We start from the raw sequence: 17,701 nt of genomic DNA, 5'->3' as shown, positions 1-17,701 counted from the left end.
ACCCCATGTAAACTTCTTGTAACGCCACAGAACTCCTTGAGCCTTTCTCTAGCCTGGTTACTTTTAGTCGGAGTGCTTTATACTACTCTATGATGTTGTTGTATGCATTGAGATGTATTTATAAGATCTTTGTGATTGCAAATAAAGTTTTATGATAGTGATGACTACTCTCTGAATCCTTCATTACGTCTGAGCTTGATTCTTCATGTAGACCAGTGGTTTCCAAAGGGTGTGCCGCGGCACCTCGGTGCGCGGGTAAAAAAATGGTGGGGAGCCACGTCCAACTGCCAATTAGGTCAAGGGAGCCACGAGTCAAAAAAGTTTGGGAACCACTGACATACAAGGACACCAGAACCAGGGCCCCGCTCTATCACATACAAGCACATCAAAACCAGCACCCCGCTCTACCATCACATATAAGGACACCAGAGTCACCACCCCTCTCTATCGCATACAAGGACACCCGAACCAGCACCCAGCTCTACCATCACATACAAGGACACCTGAACCAGCACCCCGCTCTACCGTTGCATACAAGCACACCAGAACGAGCACCCCGCTCTACCATCACATACAAGGACACCAGAGTCAGCACCCCTCTATCGCATACAAGGACACCCAAACCAGCACCCAGCTCTACCTTCGCATACAAGGACATCTGAACCAGCACCCAGCTCTACCGTCGCATACAAGGACACCTGAACCAGCACCCCACTCTACCGCTGCATACAAGGACACCAGAACCAGCACCCCGCTTTACTGTCATATACATGTACACCAGGATCAGCACCCTGCTCTACCATCACATACAAGGAAACCAGAACCAGCACTCCGCTCTACCTTCCCATACAAGGACACCAGAGTCAGCACCCCTCTCTATCACATACAAGGACACCCGAACCAGCACCCAGCTCTACCGTCGCATACAAGGACACCAGAACCAGCACCCCGCTCTACCATCACATACAAAGACACCAGAACCAGCACGCCGCTCTACCTTTGCATACAAGGATACCAGAACTAGCACCCCGCTCTATTGTCACATACAAGTACACCAGGATCAGCACCCCCCTCTACCATCACATACAAGGACAAGAGAACCAGCACCCCGCACTACATTCGCATACAAGGACACCAGAGTCAGCACCCATCTCTATCACATACAAGGACACCCGAACCAGCACCCAGCTCTACCGTCGCATACAAGGACCCCCGAACCAGCACCCCGCTCTCCCTTCGCATACAAGGACACCAGAACCAGCACCATCGTCTCCCTTCGCATACAAGGACACCAGAACCAGCACCCTGCTCTACCGTCGCATACAAGGACACCAGAACCAGCACCCCGCTCTGCCGTCGCATACAAGGATACCAGATCCAGCACTCCGCTCTACCGTCGCATACAAAGACACCAGAACCAGCACCCCGCTCTTCCGTCTCATACAAGGACACCAGAACCAGCGCTCCCTTCGCATACAAGGACACCAGAACCAGCACCCTGCTCTACCGTCGCATACAAGGACACCAGAACCAGCACCCCACTCTACCGTCGCATACAAAGAAGCCAGAACCAGCACCCCGCTCTCCCTTTGCATACACAGAAGCCAGAACCAGCACCCCGCTCTCCCTTCGCATACAAGGACACCAGAACCAGCGCCCCCCTCTACCATCACATACAAGGACACCAGAATCAGCACCCTGCTCGACCATCGCATACAAGGACACCAGAATCATCACCCTGCTCTACGGCTGCATACAAAGACACCAGAACCAGTAACCCGCTCTATCACATACAAGGACACCAGAACCAGCACCCCGCTCTATCACATACAAGGACACCAGAACCAGCACATGCAAGGACACCAGAAGCAGCACCCCGCTCCATCACATACAAGGACACCAGAACCAGCACATGCAAGGACACCAGAAGCAGCACCCCGCTCTATCACATACAAGGACACCAGAACCAGCACCCCGCTCTATCACATACAAGGACACCAGAACCAGCACCCCGCTCTATCACATACAAGGACACCAGAACCAGCACCCTACTCTACCGTCGCATACAAGGACACCAGAAGCAGCACCCCTCTCTACCATCACATGCAAGGACACCCGAACCAGCACCCCTCTGTATCACTTACAAGGACACACAGAACCAGCACCCCACACTATCTTCAGAAATGTTAACTAGCTCACGAGATGCCTGGGCATCACCAGATCGTAAACCCAAAACTACAAACGCCCTTCTTGAACTATGCTACCAGGGGTCTGAAACGCCATCTCCATCAACATTAGAACTCACAGCCCTTCTGTAGCTGGAGCCGAAGATCCACCTCTTTAGGGAATACTCTCTTTCCACAATATAGGACTCATCACCCACGAGCGTCCTTCTGAATTGTAACTTAAACACCCACCTTTGTCCATCACTGTTTTGCTCCGGAGCGAGGTTTGCACTTAAAATACCTTTAGACACCATGGGGGCAGATTAATGAGGCACTTGCGCCACGTTTACGCCGCTGTTGCGTCACGCAAGGCGGCGTAAACGTGGCGCATCCCTACGAACGATTTACAACGTGACGCATCTAGGCAGATGCGTCACGTTGTAAAGCCCTGCGCCGCTTGTGGGCGTTCCGGCGCAGGGTGGGCGTTCCGGGGCAGGTGCGCCTCGCAAAAGTGGCTGAGTGAAATCTATAAGATTTCACTCAGTCACTTTCAAGCCAATGCTGCGTCAAAAGCCTGCGCCTGCTTGAAGCAGGCGTAGGTCTTGACGCAGCATTGTGGAGATGGGGCACCCCCGAGCCTTGCTGGAGCTGCGTCGCGCTTGCGACGCAACTCCAGCAATGCGTCACCTTTACGGCACAGATGCGTCACGCATCTGTGCCGTTTTTGCCCCATGGTGCGCCGCATCATAAATGCGGCGCACCATGGGTGGCGGAGCTGTGGCGCATGTTAACTGGCGCATCCCTGGGGATGCGCCAGTTAACATAAATCTGCCCCCATGTGCTCCATATCGTTAAGTTCACGTGAAGCTTTTAAAGCAACCCGCCAGATCAGCATTCTTCATAATGCTCTGACAGCGTGCGGTCATTTGTAAGCGATACAAGACCGTACTGCTGGCAGGCCGTGTGATTTAGGAAAAGGCCTGGCACTTTCAGAAACAAAATGGCTGCTTTGGTGCTGACCATTATATTGTCTTTACATTATATGGCCCTTCAACCCGCAGAGGAGGTGCCGAAGCCCGTTCGTGAACGGGGCAAGAAGCTACTTCATGTGAGTGTTTTGGAAGGAAGAAAATGATTGTCACGTGGTATACATGGGTAATGATTATACCGAATTTTAACTGTATGGACCTCCACGCGCACACTGCATGCACTGGGCAGCCAGTACTTTTTAGTAGAGTATCCACCCCTCTCCCAGTGTTACCTGAATACTGAAAGATATGTCTGATGCGTGCGTCCTTGTACTGTCACCCTACAAGCTGGCACCGTGGGTTAACGCTTGCCACTGCCTTCCTGCATTGACAGGTCACGAGGTTGCATCCCGACGATACCAGCTCAGCCTTCCGTCCTTTTAACACTGTAAATAGGCTACGATAAAAATTGGAAGATTGTAAAAGCTGCTCTTTACAATGCTTCGAAACCGTTCGAAACATTCCTAGAGTAGTAATATATATTTTTGGGATGAGCTAAATGAAGGGCATCGTATGTGACAATAGGACATGACGCTTTCAAGTGGCTGACAGGTTCTCAGTGCTAGAACAGGAAGATATCAGAAGTTGAATCCCGCCACCACATGGGACCAAAGAGTGTGACACTAGACACACACCTTTAGGAAAATGTTGAATCCAGCATTGAAAGCAGATTCCGGAAACGCCGTAAGACTGAGCTTTTAAGACTGTTCCTAGAATAAATTACAGACTTGGCGCGAAGGAGCGCATAAAACGTGCTTCAAATTCAGTCTAACTCCTACTGCCCGACATTAACTTGACTTTTAATTATTACTGTATAGTGCTATGAGGTAAACTTGAGTAGACTTGCAGCGCTATATAAATCTCCAAAATAAATGACTTCACGTTCGTGTGCTGCATTTCCCTCATCTGCTGAAACTGGAGAGTGCTTACATATGGTGAATGACCAGCACTGAATACTGTCTGCACCCTGATATAGGATATTCTGCACCTTAATATAGGATATTTACATCTGATGAAGTGGCCCGTGCAGGCACAGATGCTGCGTTCTTTTCGCGTTGTACATTCTCTGTTGGTCTAATGAAATGAATCTCTGTCTCTGTGTTGTAATTAGTAGCGGGCGCCTGATTACATACATGCACGGCATGACGAGCCAGCTGTGTGGTGAGTGTAGTGAACGCCCTCGTGTGTTTGTATTATTTTCCAGTCTCGGTCTCTTTTGCGTTGATATAATGAGCCGCCAGAAGAAGGTGTGATTGAGGCTTTAGGACTCGGACATTGTTAAACAACTAATGTTCAAGACGCAGGCAGATGCATCCGTGGGGCAAAGTAGCAGACAGCTTATCTTGTGTAGTGTAATGTTGCGATGTTCAGGCGCAACCACTGTGACTCAGCCAGCATGACTCTGGGGCTCCACCCCCACGAGCGTGGAGTAGATAGTTTCGCCCGACGTTAGCACGGAGGGCACGTTGGTCAAGTTAATAAAAAGCCCAGGGCCCTGGGCGTGGGAGGCATTTGCACTGACCACTAAAGCAGTCAAAGCGTGGTCTCCAGTTTGTATTTACAGGCCCTGAGCACGATACTACACTGGCGACGAAGGTGGTCTCGCCACCCCATCGTGTGCACAACACTGCCGCTCGGTCCATCCCGAGCCCGCTGCTGCACCCCGGCTGTCTGCCCCTCCTACGGAGCGCACTGCGCCACTGCCTGTTGCCTGCTCCCTCCATCCGGCGAAAGGGCTTACCGGGGCCTCCCGGCCGTGCGCCGCCTGGTGTCCCGTTTCAGCGGGACCCCCAACTGCCGCAAGTGCCCAGCGGGCGGTCGCTCCCTCCATCGGAGGCCTGCTATCACCGGCCCTGCCTCTCCGCCCTGACGTCCTCCTGAGCTCCAGATGCGTGCCTCCGCTGCCCCGGCGCCCCCGCCACCTCTGCTGGCCCACGCTCGTCTCCGGCTGCACGCCGACACGCTGAACTGCCGAGCCTACCACGTGCGCTGTGCGGGCGCTGAACCTCACGCCTCCCGCGTGCGACGCTGCAGGCCCCCTACCAGCTCCCACGCATCTCGCGGTGCCGACCTGCCGTTTCTCACGCATCTCGCGTGCAACGCTACTTGGACCCTGCGGGACCCTGGAAATTCATCCCTGCACGTTCCAGCGCTCTCAGCCCTCTGGTGACCCGGCTGCCCCGACCAGCAGACCCCTCCATCCCTGCCCATGGCCGCGGCCGCTGTGCCCCCGCTCGAGCCTTTCGCTGTCACAGGCACACCACCTTCGCAGGCGGCTCGGTGGAAGAAATGGGTGGAACGCCTGGAGAACTACTTTGTGGCGGCAGATGTCGCAGTTGAACGGAGGCGTGCGATGCTACTGCACCTGGGAGGCGAAGCAATCCACGACATTTCGAAGGACGTAACAGAAGGTGGCCCTCCCCGGAACTACAGCACGCTGCGCGACGCCATCACCGAGTATTTCGAACCATTCGCCAGCGCAGACTATGAACGTTTCCTGCTCCGTCAAGCCCGCCAACTCCCCGAGGAGTCACTCGACGTTTTCTATGCGAGGCTAAAGAAACTGGCCAGCACGTGTACCCTACCAGATGTCGACGACGAGATTCACGCCCAGTTCATCCAAGGCTGTGCTTCCTCGAAACTGCGCGAACGAGTCCTGGAAACAGACAACATGTCCATGCGCGATATCCTGGCGCTAGGGCGATCCAAGGAACTGTCGAAGGCCAGAGCCGCGCACATGGAGCCAAAACCCGCAGTCGCAGTCAAAGTGGAACCTGTGTGCACCATCAAAACCAACGCCACCGAGACACGCTCAAGACAGCCACGGCGAGGGAGACCAGGCCCTACTACCTCTTCTCAGGAACGCGCCTGTGCATGGTGTGGTGGGGCAACATCTCACAATGAAGCATGTCCGGCGCATGGAAAAATCTGCAGCGCCTGTGGAAAGGCCAACCATTTCGCAAGTGTATGCCTATCTTCACAGAGGAAGAAGCAGGGTGGCCCACCCCGGAGAGTGAGACAGCTGGAGTCTGGGCCCAACACAGCCACCAGCAGCGACATGGACGATGATGACGCTGACGAAGCATCTGTCCACGTTGTGCGAATGCTCAACACCCTGGCAGCAACAACCTCCACGGAACCCTTGTGCACAGTCCACGTGCAAGATCAAGCTGTGGCGGCCCTGATTGACACCGGAGCAACGATCAACCTCATGGCAGCCAGCGTATACGAACATTAGACGCTCCGCCAGTGCTCCATCCGACCAGAGTACAAGTATATGCCTACGGCACCAGTCGGCCCCTACACCTGTGCGGAATGTTTCGAACGTCACTATCGCACGATTCTGCGCGCCTGCACACCAAGGTCTACGTGTCGCAAGAAGGATCCGGTTTCCTACTTGGATGCCGAACAGCTCAAGACCTAGGACTCATACACTTTGCGTTCACAGTCCAGGCCCACAGCCTCGACCATCTTGTGCTTGAAAACTCCTCACTGTTTGAAGGGATTGGCTGTTTAAGAGGACCTGCCATTCGTCTCCACATAGACCAATCGGTCGCCCCAGTAGCTCTCCGGCACCGACGCATCGCGTTTCACCTACGACCTAAGGTGGAGGCAGAACTGCGGGTACTCGAAAGAGCTGGAATCATCGAACGAGTGAGCGGGCCCACTCCATGGGTATCGCCCATCGTAGTAGCCAAAAAAACGAAGCAACCCGACGCAGTGCGGATTTGCGTTGACATGCGCATTCCCAACCTTGCTATCAAGCGGGAGCGCCACCTGACGCCAACCATAGACGACATCATTGGGGAGCTGTCAGGCTCAAAGTGGTTTTCCAAGATGGACCTAAGATCAGGATACCACCAAATCCCGTTACACCCAGAGCCACGTCCGATCACTACATTCTCCACCCACGCAGGCCTGTGGAGGTATACCCACCTCAACTTTGGGATATCGAGCGCCGCAGAGGTGTTCCAGAACATTATCCAGAATGTCCTACAAAGTTTGGACGGTGTGTTGAATGTAAGCGACGACATCCTGGTCCACGCCCCGACCCTGGACGAACACATCCGGCGGCTTCAAGCTGTTTTTGCCAGACTACAAGAGCGAGGCCTAACCCTCCACAGAGAAAAATGTGAGTTCTTACGAAAAGACATCAGCTTCTTTGGCTACAGATTTTCAGACCAAGGAGTAGGGCCGGACCCTGACAAGGTCAAGGACATCCATGGAGCTCCCGCCCCAACATCGGTGACTGCTGTCCGCAGTTTTCTTGGGATGGTCACATACTGCGGGAGGTTCATCAAAGACCTGTCGGACCTCACTGGGCCCCTCCGTGACCTCACGAAATCTACAGCCACTTGGGTGTGGGGATCCGAACAGCAAGAATCATTCCAGAAAACCAAAGCAGCACTCTCGGCAGACACAACTCTAGCCTATTTTGACCCTCGCAACGAGTCACAGCTCGTAGTGGATGCAAGCCCGACTGGTCTGGGAGCCGTCCTGACTCAACAACAAGCGTGTGGAGAATGGGCACCAGTAGCGTATGCGAGTAGGACCCTCACGGCAACCGAGCAACGATACTCACAGATCGAGAGGGAGGCCATAGCCATCTTATGGGGGTGCCGGCATTTCCACATCTATCTGTATGGACACCCGTTTGTTGGTATTACGGACCACAAACTACTTGTCCCACTCTTCAAAGGCTCGTCGTCACGACCCCCCCCTCGCATCGAAAAGTGGGTGCTCCAACTACAAGAATTCCACTTCTCCGTAGAATACCGGCCCGGTACCCGAAACCCGGCTGACTATCTGTCAAGGCATGCCCGCCTGGTCACTGATGTGGAAGCTGCGGAAGCCGATGCCACCGAAGAATACGTCAGAATGATTGTAGAGAGGTCGAGGCCCCTGCCGATCTCCTTGGAAGACGTGACGCAAGCCACCAAAAACGACGACTGCTTACAGATTGCCATCCAGGCCATCAAGTCAGGGAACTGAAAGCCACTCCAGAGCCCGGCATCCTTCCGCACCACAAGCGCGCAGGCGACCCTGAGGGCACTCCACCAAGTCCGAGACGAGCTGTCCATCTCTCCGGAAGGATGTCTCCTAAGAGGCCCTCGCCTGGTGCTGCCTGACAACCTTACACAGCAAGCTGCCCTCCTGGCCCATGGCGCACACCAGGGCATTGTAAAATCAAAAAACCGACTTCGGAGCAAACTCTGGTTTCCCGGGCTCGACAGGATAGTGAAGAGGTCGTCCAGCGGTGCCCTGTGTGCCAAGCAACCAGCCTACCCAACCCTCCCGCGCCCGTGATCACAGAAGAAGGACCGGTTTCATCGTGGGTGCCCGCTAGCGCAGATTTTGGCAGCCTTCCTGGCGGGAAATACATGTTTGTGGTCGTAGATGACTTTTCAAGATACCCCGAAATCGAGATCCTGCCCTCCACCGCAGCCTCTGAAGTGATCCCCAAGCTAGAAAAGATTCTCGCTACCCATGGCCTCATACAGGAACTACGCACAGACAATGGCCCCCCGTTCAATGGTTGCGAGCTAGTAGAATACCTACAATCACACCGCATCAAACATCGGAAAATTACCCCGAGATGGCCTCAAGCCAACGGGGAAGTTGAGAGGCTGATGAGAACTTTGAACAAGACGGTTCAGATCGCTATGGCTGATGGACAAAACTTAGAGTTGGCCCTTTTCCAATTCCTCCGAGAATACAGGCTAACACCCCACTGTACCACAGGAGTCCCTCCAAGCCGTCTGTGTTTCAATAGGGTGGTCGTAGACTCTATCCCACACCACCCCCTGTGGGCTTCGTCCCCAGCTCCTAGCAACCGATCTGCGGAACAGCGAGCAAAGTCCAACAAAGAGGCATCCTGGAGGAGGAGAGCCGCGGACAGCCCCATCCAAGTGGGGGACCGAGTGCTTGTGAAAGACCGCCATCCCGGCGGGAAATTCCGCCTCCCATTCGAACTAGACCCTTGGACTGTCATCAACGTTAATGGCACCCTGATCGTGGCAGCAAAAGGTAGGGAGAGAGTTACAAGAAACGTATCATTCTTCAAGAAAATTGTAGAGAGAGAGCGACGAGTTCCCCGACCTGGCAGAGTGTTTCTCGGAACCGACCCAAAGCCCTCGAGAGCCAGCAGACGATGGGAGCCCCAGCGAAGAGGAAGAACACCCGAGGATGGATTCAGCCCCGCCGGCCCAAAATGGACTGGAATCACCGTCGGCTCAAAGTCACCCAGAAGCAACGGGGCAAAGTAGCTCCGAGGAACTGGTTCAAACTCCATCGGGTGAGCGCAGCCAAGGCAGGTACAATTTGCGCCCATGCCCGAAGCCGTCCCAGAGGTACCGAGACTTTGTGGCCCGATGCAGATGGTGAAGGAGTCCGGGGTGTACCTCCAGCCAAAAGAAAGTAAGACTGTTCTTTTATATAACCCTGTCATTTCCAGAGACATTTAAAACTTTATGATCATTATGTTATGTTAAGTTTGGTAGTTTCACTCCGAGGTAAAGCAGGAATGTAATGTTGCGATGTTCAGGCGCAACCACTGTGACTCAGCCAGCATGACTCTGGGGCTCCACCCCCACGAGCGTGGAGTAGATAGTTTCGCCCGACGTTAGCACGGAGGGCACGTTGGTCAAGTTAATAAAAAGCCCAGGGCCCTGGGCGTGGGAGGCATTTGCACTGACCACTAAAGCAGTCAAAGCGTGGTCTCCAGTTTGTATTTACAGGCCCTGAGCACGATACTACGTGTAGTTACCCGCGGAGCCAGTAGGGGGAGCTCACGTTCTGTCGCAGAATCCCCGCGGTGCCCTATTTTTCATGCACAGATTCTTCCCCTTGGCTCCTGGCGGACAGCGAGGCAAGCAGAGAGCTGTCACTCAGCCGTGCCAAGCAAACCCACCGCCTTTCATCTCACACGCGAGAAAGAATGATGTTTTTAGAAGTACAGACAGCAGGTAATAGCTCTAAACCTGTGTTGAGAGACTCGACTCCACTGAGCCTTACCGAATTAAAATGGCCTCTTGGTCATTTCACAAGTGGTGGTGAAGGGGGAGGGGGGTCGTGAAGGACGAGTTTCCGTCTCTAGCCCGGCACTTTATTTGTTAATTCAGTGCAGGAGCAACAAAGCATGAATAACGTAATGTCAGCCTTCGGGAGTTCTTCCACCAGATGGTGTGTGCGACCAACTGACAGTCGTGCCGCCGGTCTCCTCGCAGCGCTGTGACGGCGGTGTGGCATTTCTCTCCAGTGGGCACAATTTGCCCCGAGTTTGAATTCGAAACCTCTGTGATTGCACTGACAGGCTTCCTAAAATATAAAACCTTGCTATAAAAAAAGAAGAGAATGAATGGCCATATTCCTGTGATGTTTGTACTTCTTGCATGACGGCGATGAAATGAAAACGTGCACGCGGCATGTGCGCAGAGGCCTCGGAGCGGGCAACAACATGCGCGCATTATTGGGATTTAGATTCCGTTTTTGCTCGTTTTGCAGTGTTAACCTCAGAGGGATAAAAGAAGGGCCACAGCTGCCAGAATATGAGCCAGTGAACCTAGATTTTGCCAGATGTTTCTGGCAGCTGTCCCGAGGAGCGCGGCGATGCTGTCTGGAACCAGCCACAGGGGCAACAACTGCCCATTCCTCCTCCCCAGTTATTCTTTACCACGGCAGTTGTGCCCTCCTTCTGGCAAGTCTGTTTCCCGCCCATTTCCGCCATCTTGAATTCTGAGGTCTTGAAGCGTCGCGGTAGCAGATCCCTCGCCCAGCTGCTATCTTTGTGCACAACTGGTTTATTCACTGTTCGGAATATTACACCTTTTAAAATATATCTTAGTCCAGTAGTTGCTTAAAATGTGCTTGAAAGTATAGACCAGTTTCTTGCCAGCATGCAAGGGGTACACCCTTTTCTGTTTGGGGCTGTTCTTGAGACAGCTTTAGGTGTCTCACCAGTAAGAGACAAGGATAAATAGACAGAGAACCAAACGTCACATTACCGGCTGCTACAGTGTCACTTAATAACTTTAAAAAGGAGAACTACAAATAATTCGCTGTATAGCTGGGCACCCGAAGTGCCGATTAAATGTGAATGACGATTTAACAGACCAATTGATGAAGCCCTGTGATCACAACCCTATCCAAGTTTGAATGTTGTGTATTAATTGTTTGGAAGACAAGTGTTAGGCGCCTTGATACCTTCGGGTTTAGTTCGCGCGTTATAAATTGCATAATAAATAAATAGTAGTTGTGTCCTGCATTTCTGAACTTTTTTGGTAGGCGCCTTGATACCTTCGGGTTTAGTTCGCGCGTTATAAATTGCATAATAAATGAAGAACAATAAGTCTAGTGAGAGAGCTAAAACTGTCTCAAAGGCCAGACCTATCATTATGATCTTGATTGGTACTAACCATAATAAATCAACAATAGTAATGATAACAACATTCAGGTCAACTTACAAGCTTGTTGTTTAAAAAATCTCTAGTAAATCTACCATATCACTGTTTTTTACATTCCCCATTTGTAATACAACACCCACGTTTATTTTTTCTTTCTGCAGCACTAATAAAAAAAGAACCATTGAACAGCTTGCCAATGCCAGACCTTATGGCTTTGTCAATGCTTGTTGACGTTTGCTGACTTGTTAATGTAGTTTGACAAAGGCCTTGGTAGCTCCTTTTAATTGTTAAAAATAACATAGTAAGGGATTGTACTGTATTACATTTGCATTATATGGTGCTTCCTGCTCTTGACGAGCGGCCAGAGCACATTAGTGGAAGGATAGCATGTTACACCTGGGTGGGGTGCTCGTGTGGAGGTTTGTTCAATTAGCGTATGGCCTATGCCAGAAATGTGTTTTGGTGTTGGGTTATTGCCCACAGCGGTGCTCCTCTTTAGACCTAGGTATCGAGCCATAGGTTGTTGTGCTTAAGAATGTAGTGGGGAAGGGATAGAGCACATGGCTTTATAATTCATTATTTTCTTTTTGTGTATGGTTAGAAGGGTGTGGCTTACGGGTGTGGCCAATGTGTGAAGTGTTTTCCTACAGTCAGTGCTTGATGAGTGGAGGAGTGCACTTATATTGTTTCTTCAATCGTGTCGCTGCGCTTGGCGGGGAATGAAGTTGAGCAAGCGATAGATGTGCATCCCTGCCCACTGTCGTCGGGGTCTATTCAGGTTCTTTGGTGAGTTCTCTCTAAAAATCATACGTTTTCTGGGTTTTCCTTGTGGGCATGAGGATTTGATTCTGCACCATTAATTAACAAAGAGCCAGGCCTTTATTGGTCATCATTTCGAAGTCTCACCGATCACTTCTTAAGAAGAAAATATACCACTCACCTGCAGAATAAACTCCTGACCTGCATGGCCTTTGGTACCTAGAATATGTGGCATTGTCATCAGGTGTAATCTTTATGAACAGTGGCAGAAGCAAAGGAAAAAGAATAGCCTTTGCCAAGGGAGACTCTGTTCACTCCCCACTAGCAAATCGTGAATGAAAACCCTGAATCCTGATGTCTTTGTGAAACTGTGAAGATCAGTTGTGTATGGCCATGCAGTGCAGAATATATACCAATGTGCGTTTTTTCATGTCTTGATCATCCCACGTATGCTTTGTGTTAATTGCTATCCTTTGTTGCTGTAGGATTATCAAAATGGGTGAGACAGCAAGTGCAACACCATTCAACCTTCAACAACGCCCTGGTGTCTCTGGAGGGGTTCGCCAAGAAGCACCAGGATCGCGTGGACTCTGCACTCTTGTGCCACAGTGAAACACCGCACGGGCAGTCCAGCGTCCAGGATCTCTCCACGGACTCATCATTACTGGACCTCACTATCCACCTGTCACCTGTGGAATATTCACAACAGACTGAGATCTCCGAAGAGGGGCCAACATCTTCTAGCATCGTCTGTATCCCGGTTTATCAAGCCTCATCCAGTTCATCAATCCCTGCAGTGGCAACAAAGACAAGTATGTAGTCCCACTGGAGTGAATCTTAGGGCTAGATGTAGGTAATTGAAATTTACCGATTCTAAAATACCGAATTTTACCAATTCGGTATTTTAGAATCAGTAAATGCAATGTAGGTAAATATTCGGTAAGTATTACCAAATCGGTGCGATTCGGTATTTACCGAATCGGGAAATACTGATTCGGTAATTCCCATTCATTCCTATGGGCCTACAGGTAATTCCCATTCATTCCTAAGAAAGGGAATTGCCGAATCGGTATTTACCGATTCGGTAAAAGGGGGGAAATATTCAAGGGGGGCAGGGTGTCACTTTGACACCCTGTTGCACCCCTGAATTGTGTATGGGTGCACATATGGCACACATACATGCCCTATGGGCATGTATGTCTGCCACATGGCACTGTTATTAAATGCAAAAAATTGCTTTTTTGGGGGGGTTTTTGTAATGTACCACCAACATGTAGTTGGTGGTAAATAACGAATCCTTACAGGTGAAAAGCACTCACTTGAGTGCTTCCTACATTTCAGATTCGGTAATTTACCGAATCTGTATTTAAGAATTCAGTAATTTACCGAATTCTTAAATATCGATACAGTAAATTACCGAATCTGAAATGTAGCCACCTACATCCCAAATGCCTAATACCGGTCGGTAACGGACGAAATTCGGTAATTTCGGCCGTCACCGACCGGTATTAGGGTTCCTACATCTGGCCCTTAATATCTCAACGACTCGCTCTCTGTGCATCCCAGTGACTTTTGAGGGAGTGTGGAAGGAAGTGAAGATAAGTTAAAATGACAAGTCTTCTGGGAGTTTCTAAAATCCCATAAAGGAGCTATTTGCAGCTGCACTGCAGATAATTGCCAAGTCATGAGGTGATACACGAGGAGAACTGATTTGCTATCCCACAAATCTACAACTCAAGAGAGTGTAGCAGGCAATTTAGCATGATTTGTCAGCATGATCCCCCAGATCTCTGGCACCTGTCATTTCAGGCTATTAACATTGACGTATGGAGACTAGAACCAGTGATTACAGACCAGAAGCTCCATCAGAGTCTCAAATGCCTTTTCGATACTATATTGGCACAAATAATGATGACAACATGGTTTGTCTTATAGCAGGGCTTCATTGCCTTATTCGAACCTAATCGAAAATTCATAAACAGTGGGCCAACCCTCCTACCAGCCTATCACTTGAAGCAATTTCAGACAAAGTAGAGCTTTGCAAGCTGTGCAGTTAGAAAGGAAGACAATATCCACACTTTTATTTTCCCTATTGAGACTGTGGGCTTTTTTTATGTATGTCGCACTGCAAAGCTGCTTAAGTGTTTAATAGTGTTACAGTATGACTAGTGATGCCATTCAAAGGTTCCAGATAGCACTGAAGGATTAGAGCGCCTTATTTCAAAGTGCCAGCAGAGCCAGTTCACCATATCTCCCTTAAGTTGTATCATTCGAGTTCAGTTTAACAGAATGTAACAATTCATTGCATTGTATAGTTTATCTATTGTATTAATGAGTAGTGACATGTAACCATGTTGATTTACCTGCAGGTGGTCAGCAGCTTGAAGTATGCAACGATTCACATCTCCCAGTGTTGAATGGAAGATGGGGCCGCTCAGCGCCAAACAGCGGCCCTGGTAGACCCAAGAAGCAAAAAAAATGGAATAACTGGAACACACCAGAGTTCATGAAGAGTTTCTTCAACTGTAAACCAGTTACTTCAACACCACTGCCTGGGCCCGCAAGGACACCAGTTACTTCAACACCACTGCTTGGGCCTTCAAGGACACCAGTTACTTCAACACCACTGCCTGGGCCCTCAAGGATGTGCAGCTCTACGGTGATTGATCTGTGCCAGGAAGACAATGAGTTTACCTTTTGTCAACCAGATGACAGAGAATTCCAAAGACCATCCCTGCCCTTATGCATCCATCCAGAATCTGTGGACCTCACTTCATCCATGTTGACAACCGATACTCCTGTCAAGTCGTTCGATGCATTGTATGGTACTGAGCACCTTTCTGGTAATGATGACATTGTAATCTTGGACATTGACCATTCACCAGTGAGGGAGGAAACAGACAAGTCACTATTGATCTTACCATCGGTTGAAAATGGGGATGAAACCATCTATTTTACGCCTGAACTTTATGATAATGGAGACGAGTTGGAACCTGTTGGGCAAAATGGTGGACCAGTGGTGGTGAACAGTTCGTCCACTGGGCCTGTGGAGTATGTGAACACAGATGAATTTTCTGTTGCTGTAGAGGAGCTTTTTGAAATTGGCAGCCCCAGAGTGACTGGGCTGAGTATGAGGACACCCGAAGTGAGCCAATATGCTGCCAGGGGCAGAACAGCGCCTTTTGACGCTGGTCAGGGTGAGGCAGTTGCCGTACATCAGAAGGTGGTTAGTATAGATGAACTGAGACAGGTGCAGCCTGGGCCAACACAGAGCAGGAAGAATAGACTTTCCAGATCACGAAACAGAGGTGTGGCTTCTTCACATTTAAATGAGTCATGGTCATAAATGTTTCTTCTCCTCCTGGTGTTAGTGTGAATGCTGGAGCACTTGGGTCAGATGTGTTCTTCCAGGTTGGTGTAGGACCTACCTGAGGGGAGAAGAAGTGGTAAAAATATCATGTGTGCAGTAACCACGTGAATGGTTGGTTACCTCTAGAGTATGCTGCTCTATGTTTAACTAAGGGACTCTATCAAGGGCACTATTACTTTTGTAAGTATAAAAAAGATTACAAAAAAGTGTAATCTTATATATTTTTATAGTTACTCTCAAGTTTTACCTCTGGGATGCTTTCCAGGCTGTTGACAGCAGGGGAAGTCGCATGGAGGGCATTTGTCAATCAAAATGATAATGTTGTGTTAAGCTCTGATGCCTTGGCGTGATCAGGTGGCAGCAGTGAGTCACCAATGTAAGTAACACATGACCTTTTTTGTGTTCTTAGGTTTGGATGTTGATTCATAGTTTCCTGTGTTCTGAATTACTTTATCTCTGTGTTTATCCTCCATTTCCTTCCGAAGGGGTACCTCCATTTGAAATTCCACTGTCACATTTGCTTTCCTGTGGGATATTTGACGGTAAGTGATACCGAATGTGTCACCGGAGGCAGTGCTTCCGCTGACGAGAAGGCACACTCTCCCCTGCCCTTGCACAACACTGTTCAGTAGGCAGAAAAAACACTGATGGACCATGTAAGGCTCCCAACGATTGCTTTCCTTTGCACAGTCTCTCATGTCACTTTAAGGCTGCTCGGTGAGTGGCGCAAGCCTGACCTTCATTTGGACCCCTCTGAGGGCAGGTGTAAACTAAGAACGCGCTCACCGGTAACCAGGTGCAGGTGGGGCTTCTGAGACCAGCAATGTCTGGGAAGATATGATTCTATTAAAGCACAGGCATAAGATGGCACATCTTAATATCTTAAAGGACCATCTAGTAGTCTTAAATGAAATTATGGAATTACAGAAAATAGAAATCCTCTTTTCATAGTTAGAAATCATTACTTTTGTTATAGCTGAGTTAATATTCAGCTTCCAGTCGGTGATAGTTTTGGTGTAGGAAGACGGTAAATAATGTTTGCTTTCTAATCACTGTCAATTTGCCTGATTTGCGAGAAACACAGCACCCTGTCCCAACCACATATCTTGCAAGCGTTTATCTCTTACAGTGTCTTACACATTTAAGAAAAAAATCATGTTTTGAATGTTCAAATCTTTTTAGGTGTTTTAATAACCTAAAAGACGCAGGACAGAATTTGAAGAACCAGCCATCCAAGCAACACAGATGCATTAAGCTACATCAGTTGTCCCTGGGATAAAGAAAGAGGAAACAGCTACTATAATAACAACAAAGAAAAACCCAAGTATAGTGATACATCCCTCAATTCTTTCTTCCGAATCAAGCACATCCCATCAGTACCATCCCAAAACATGGAATCTGTGCTGCAACCCCTACAGGTTGGTGCGCAGGACTCCTGACCGAAGGTGGAGGTCCTGGATATGCTCCGGGCAAGCTCTGCCCCTATTAACCTTCGTCACATAAGACCACACCGGACTCCAAGTATATGTTAACTTCTCGAGCTCATAGCCTCTGCGACTCTTTGAATTCCCAATACGTTCAAACATTTTGCCTTCCGATCTGAGATCTTTGCTTTACGCAGTCTTTGTTTTGCCCCCCATACGCGCCTATTTGCACCTTGTGTTTAAATGCCCAGGGCTCTTGAGGCTCTGTAGGGAATTTGGAGCACCTCAGACGGGTAGATGCAGGCTCGTTTTGTGCTAAATACTGGAACTAGGTACACAGGTTCATGGTGCACTTTTCATAATCAAAGAATCCCTAGTCCAGTGTTGTTATTGTTGCATTTAACTCGTTCTTGTTCCTCGGACAAATACCCACACTTCGTGAAGGTTATTCGTGCCCTTGATAGGCATATTTCTCAATTTAAAACACGGACACCTAGAAAGGTCTTGGGGCACAAACACTCTCAAAAAGGTGTCCTTGCACAGACACACTAGC

General features: G+C 49.7%; 1 protein-coding gene across 1 annotated transcript in view; it reads left to right on the top strand.

Moving 5' to 3' along the window:
* BRIP1 (BRCA1 interacting DNA helicase 1) overlaps window positions 1–17,701 on the top strand; it is a 1,630,984-nt gene that overhangs the window by 1,311,576 nt on the left and 301,707 nt on the right. The window contains exons 19-20 of the mRNA XM_078679817.1: window positions 12,840–13,166; window positions 14,724–15,662. Of these exons, the coding sequence (XP_078535943.1) occupies window positions 12,840–13,166; window positions 14,724–15,662 (1,266 nt within the window). The remainder of the gene's footprint in view (window positions 1–12,839; window positions 13,167–14,723; window positions 15,663–17,701) is intronic.

Source organism: Lissotriton helveticus, chromosome 3_1 (assembly GCF_964261635.1).
Source record: "Lissotriton helveticus chromosome 3_1, aLisHel1.1, whole genome shotgun sequence".
NCBI classification, from domain to species: domain Eukaryota; kingdom Metazoa; phylum Chordata; class Amphibia; order Caudata; family Salamandridae; genus Lissotriton; species Lissotriton helveticus.
The sequence above is the reverse complement of the archived record's forward strand: the minus strand, read 5'-3'. Positions and strand labels throughout refer to the sequence as shown.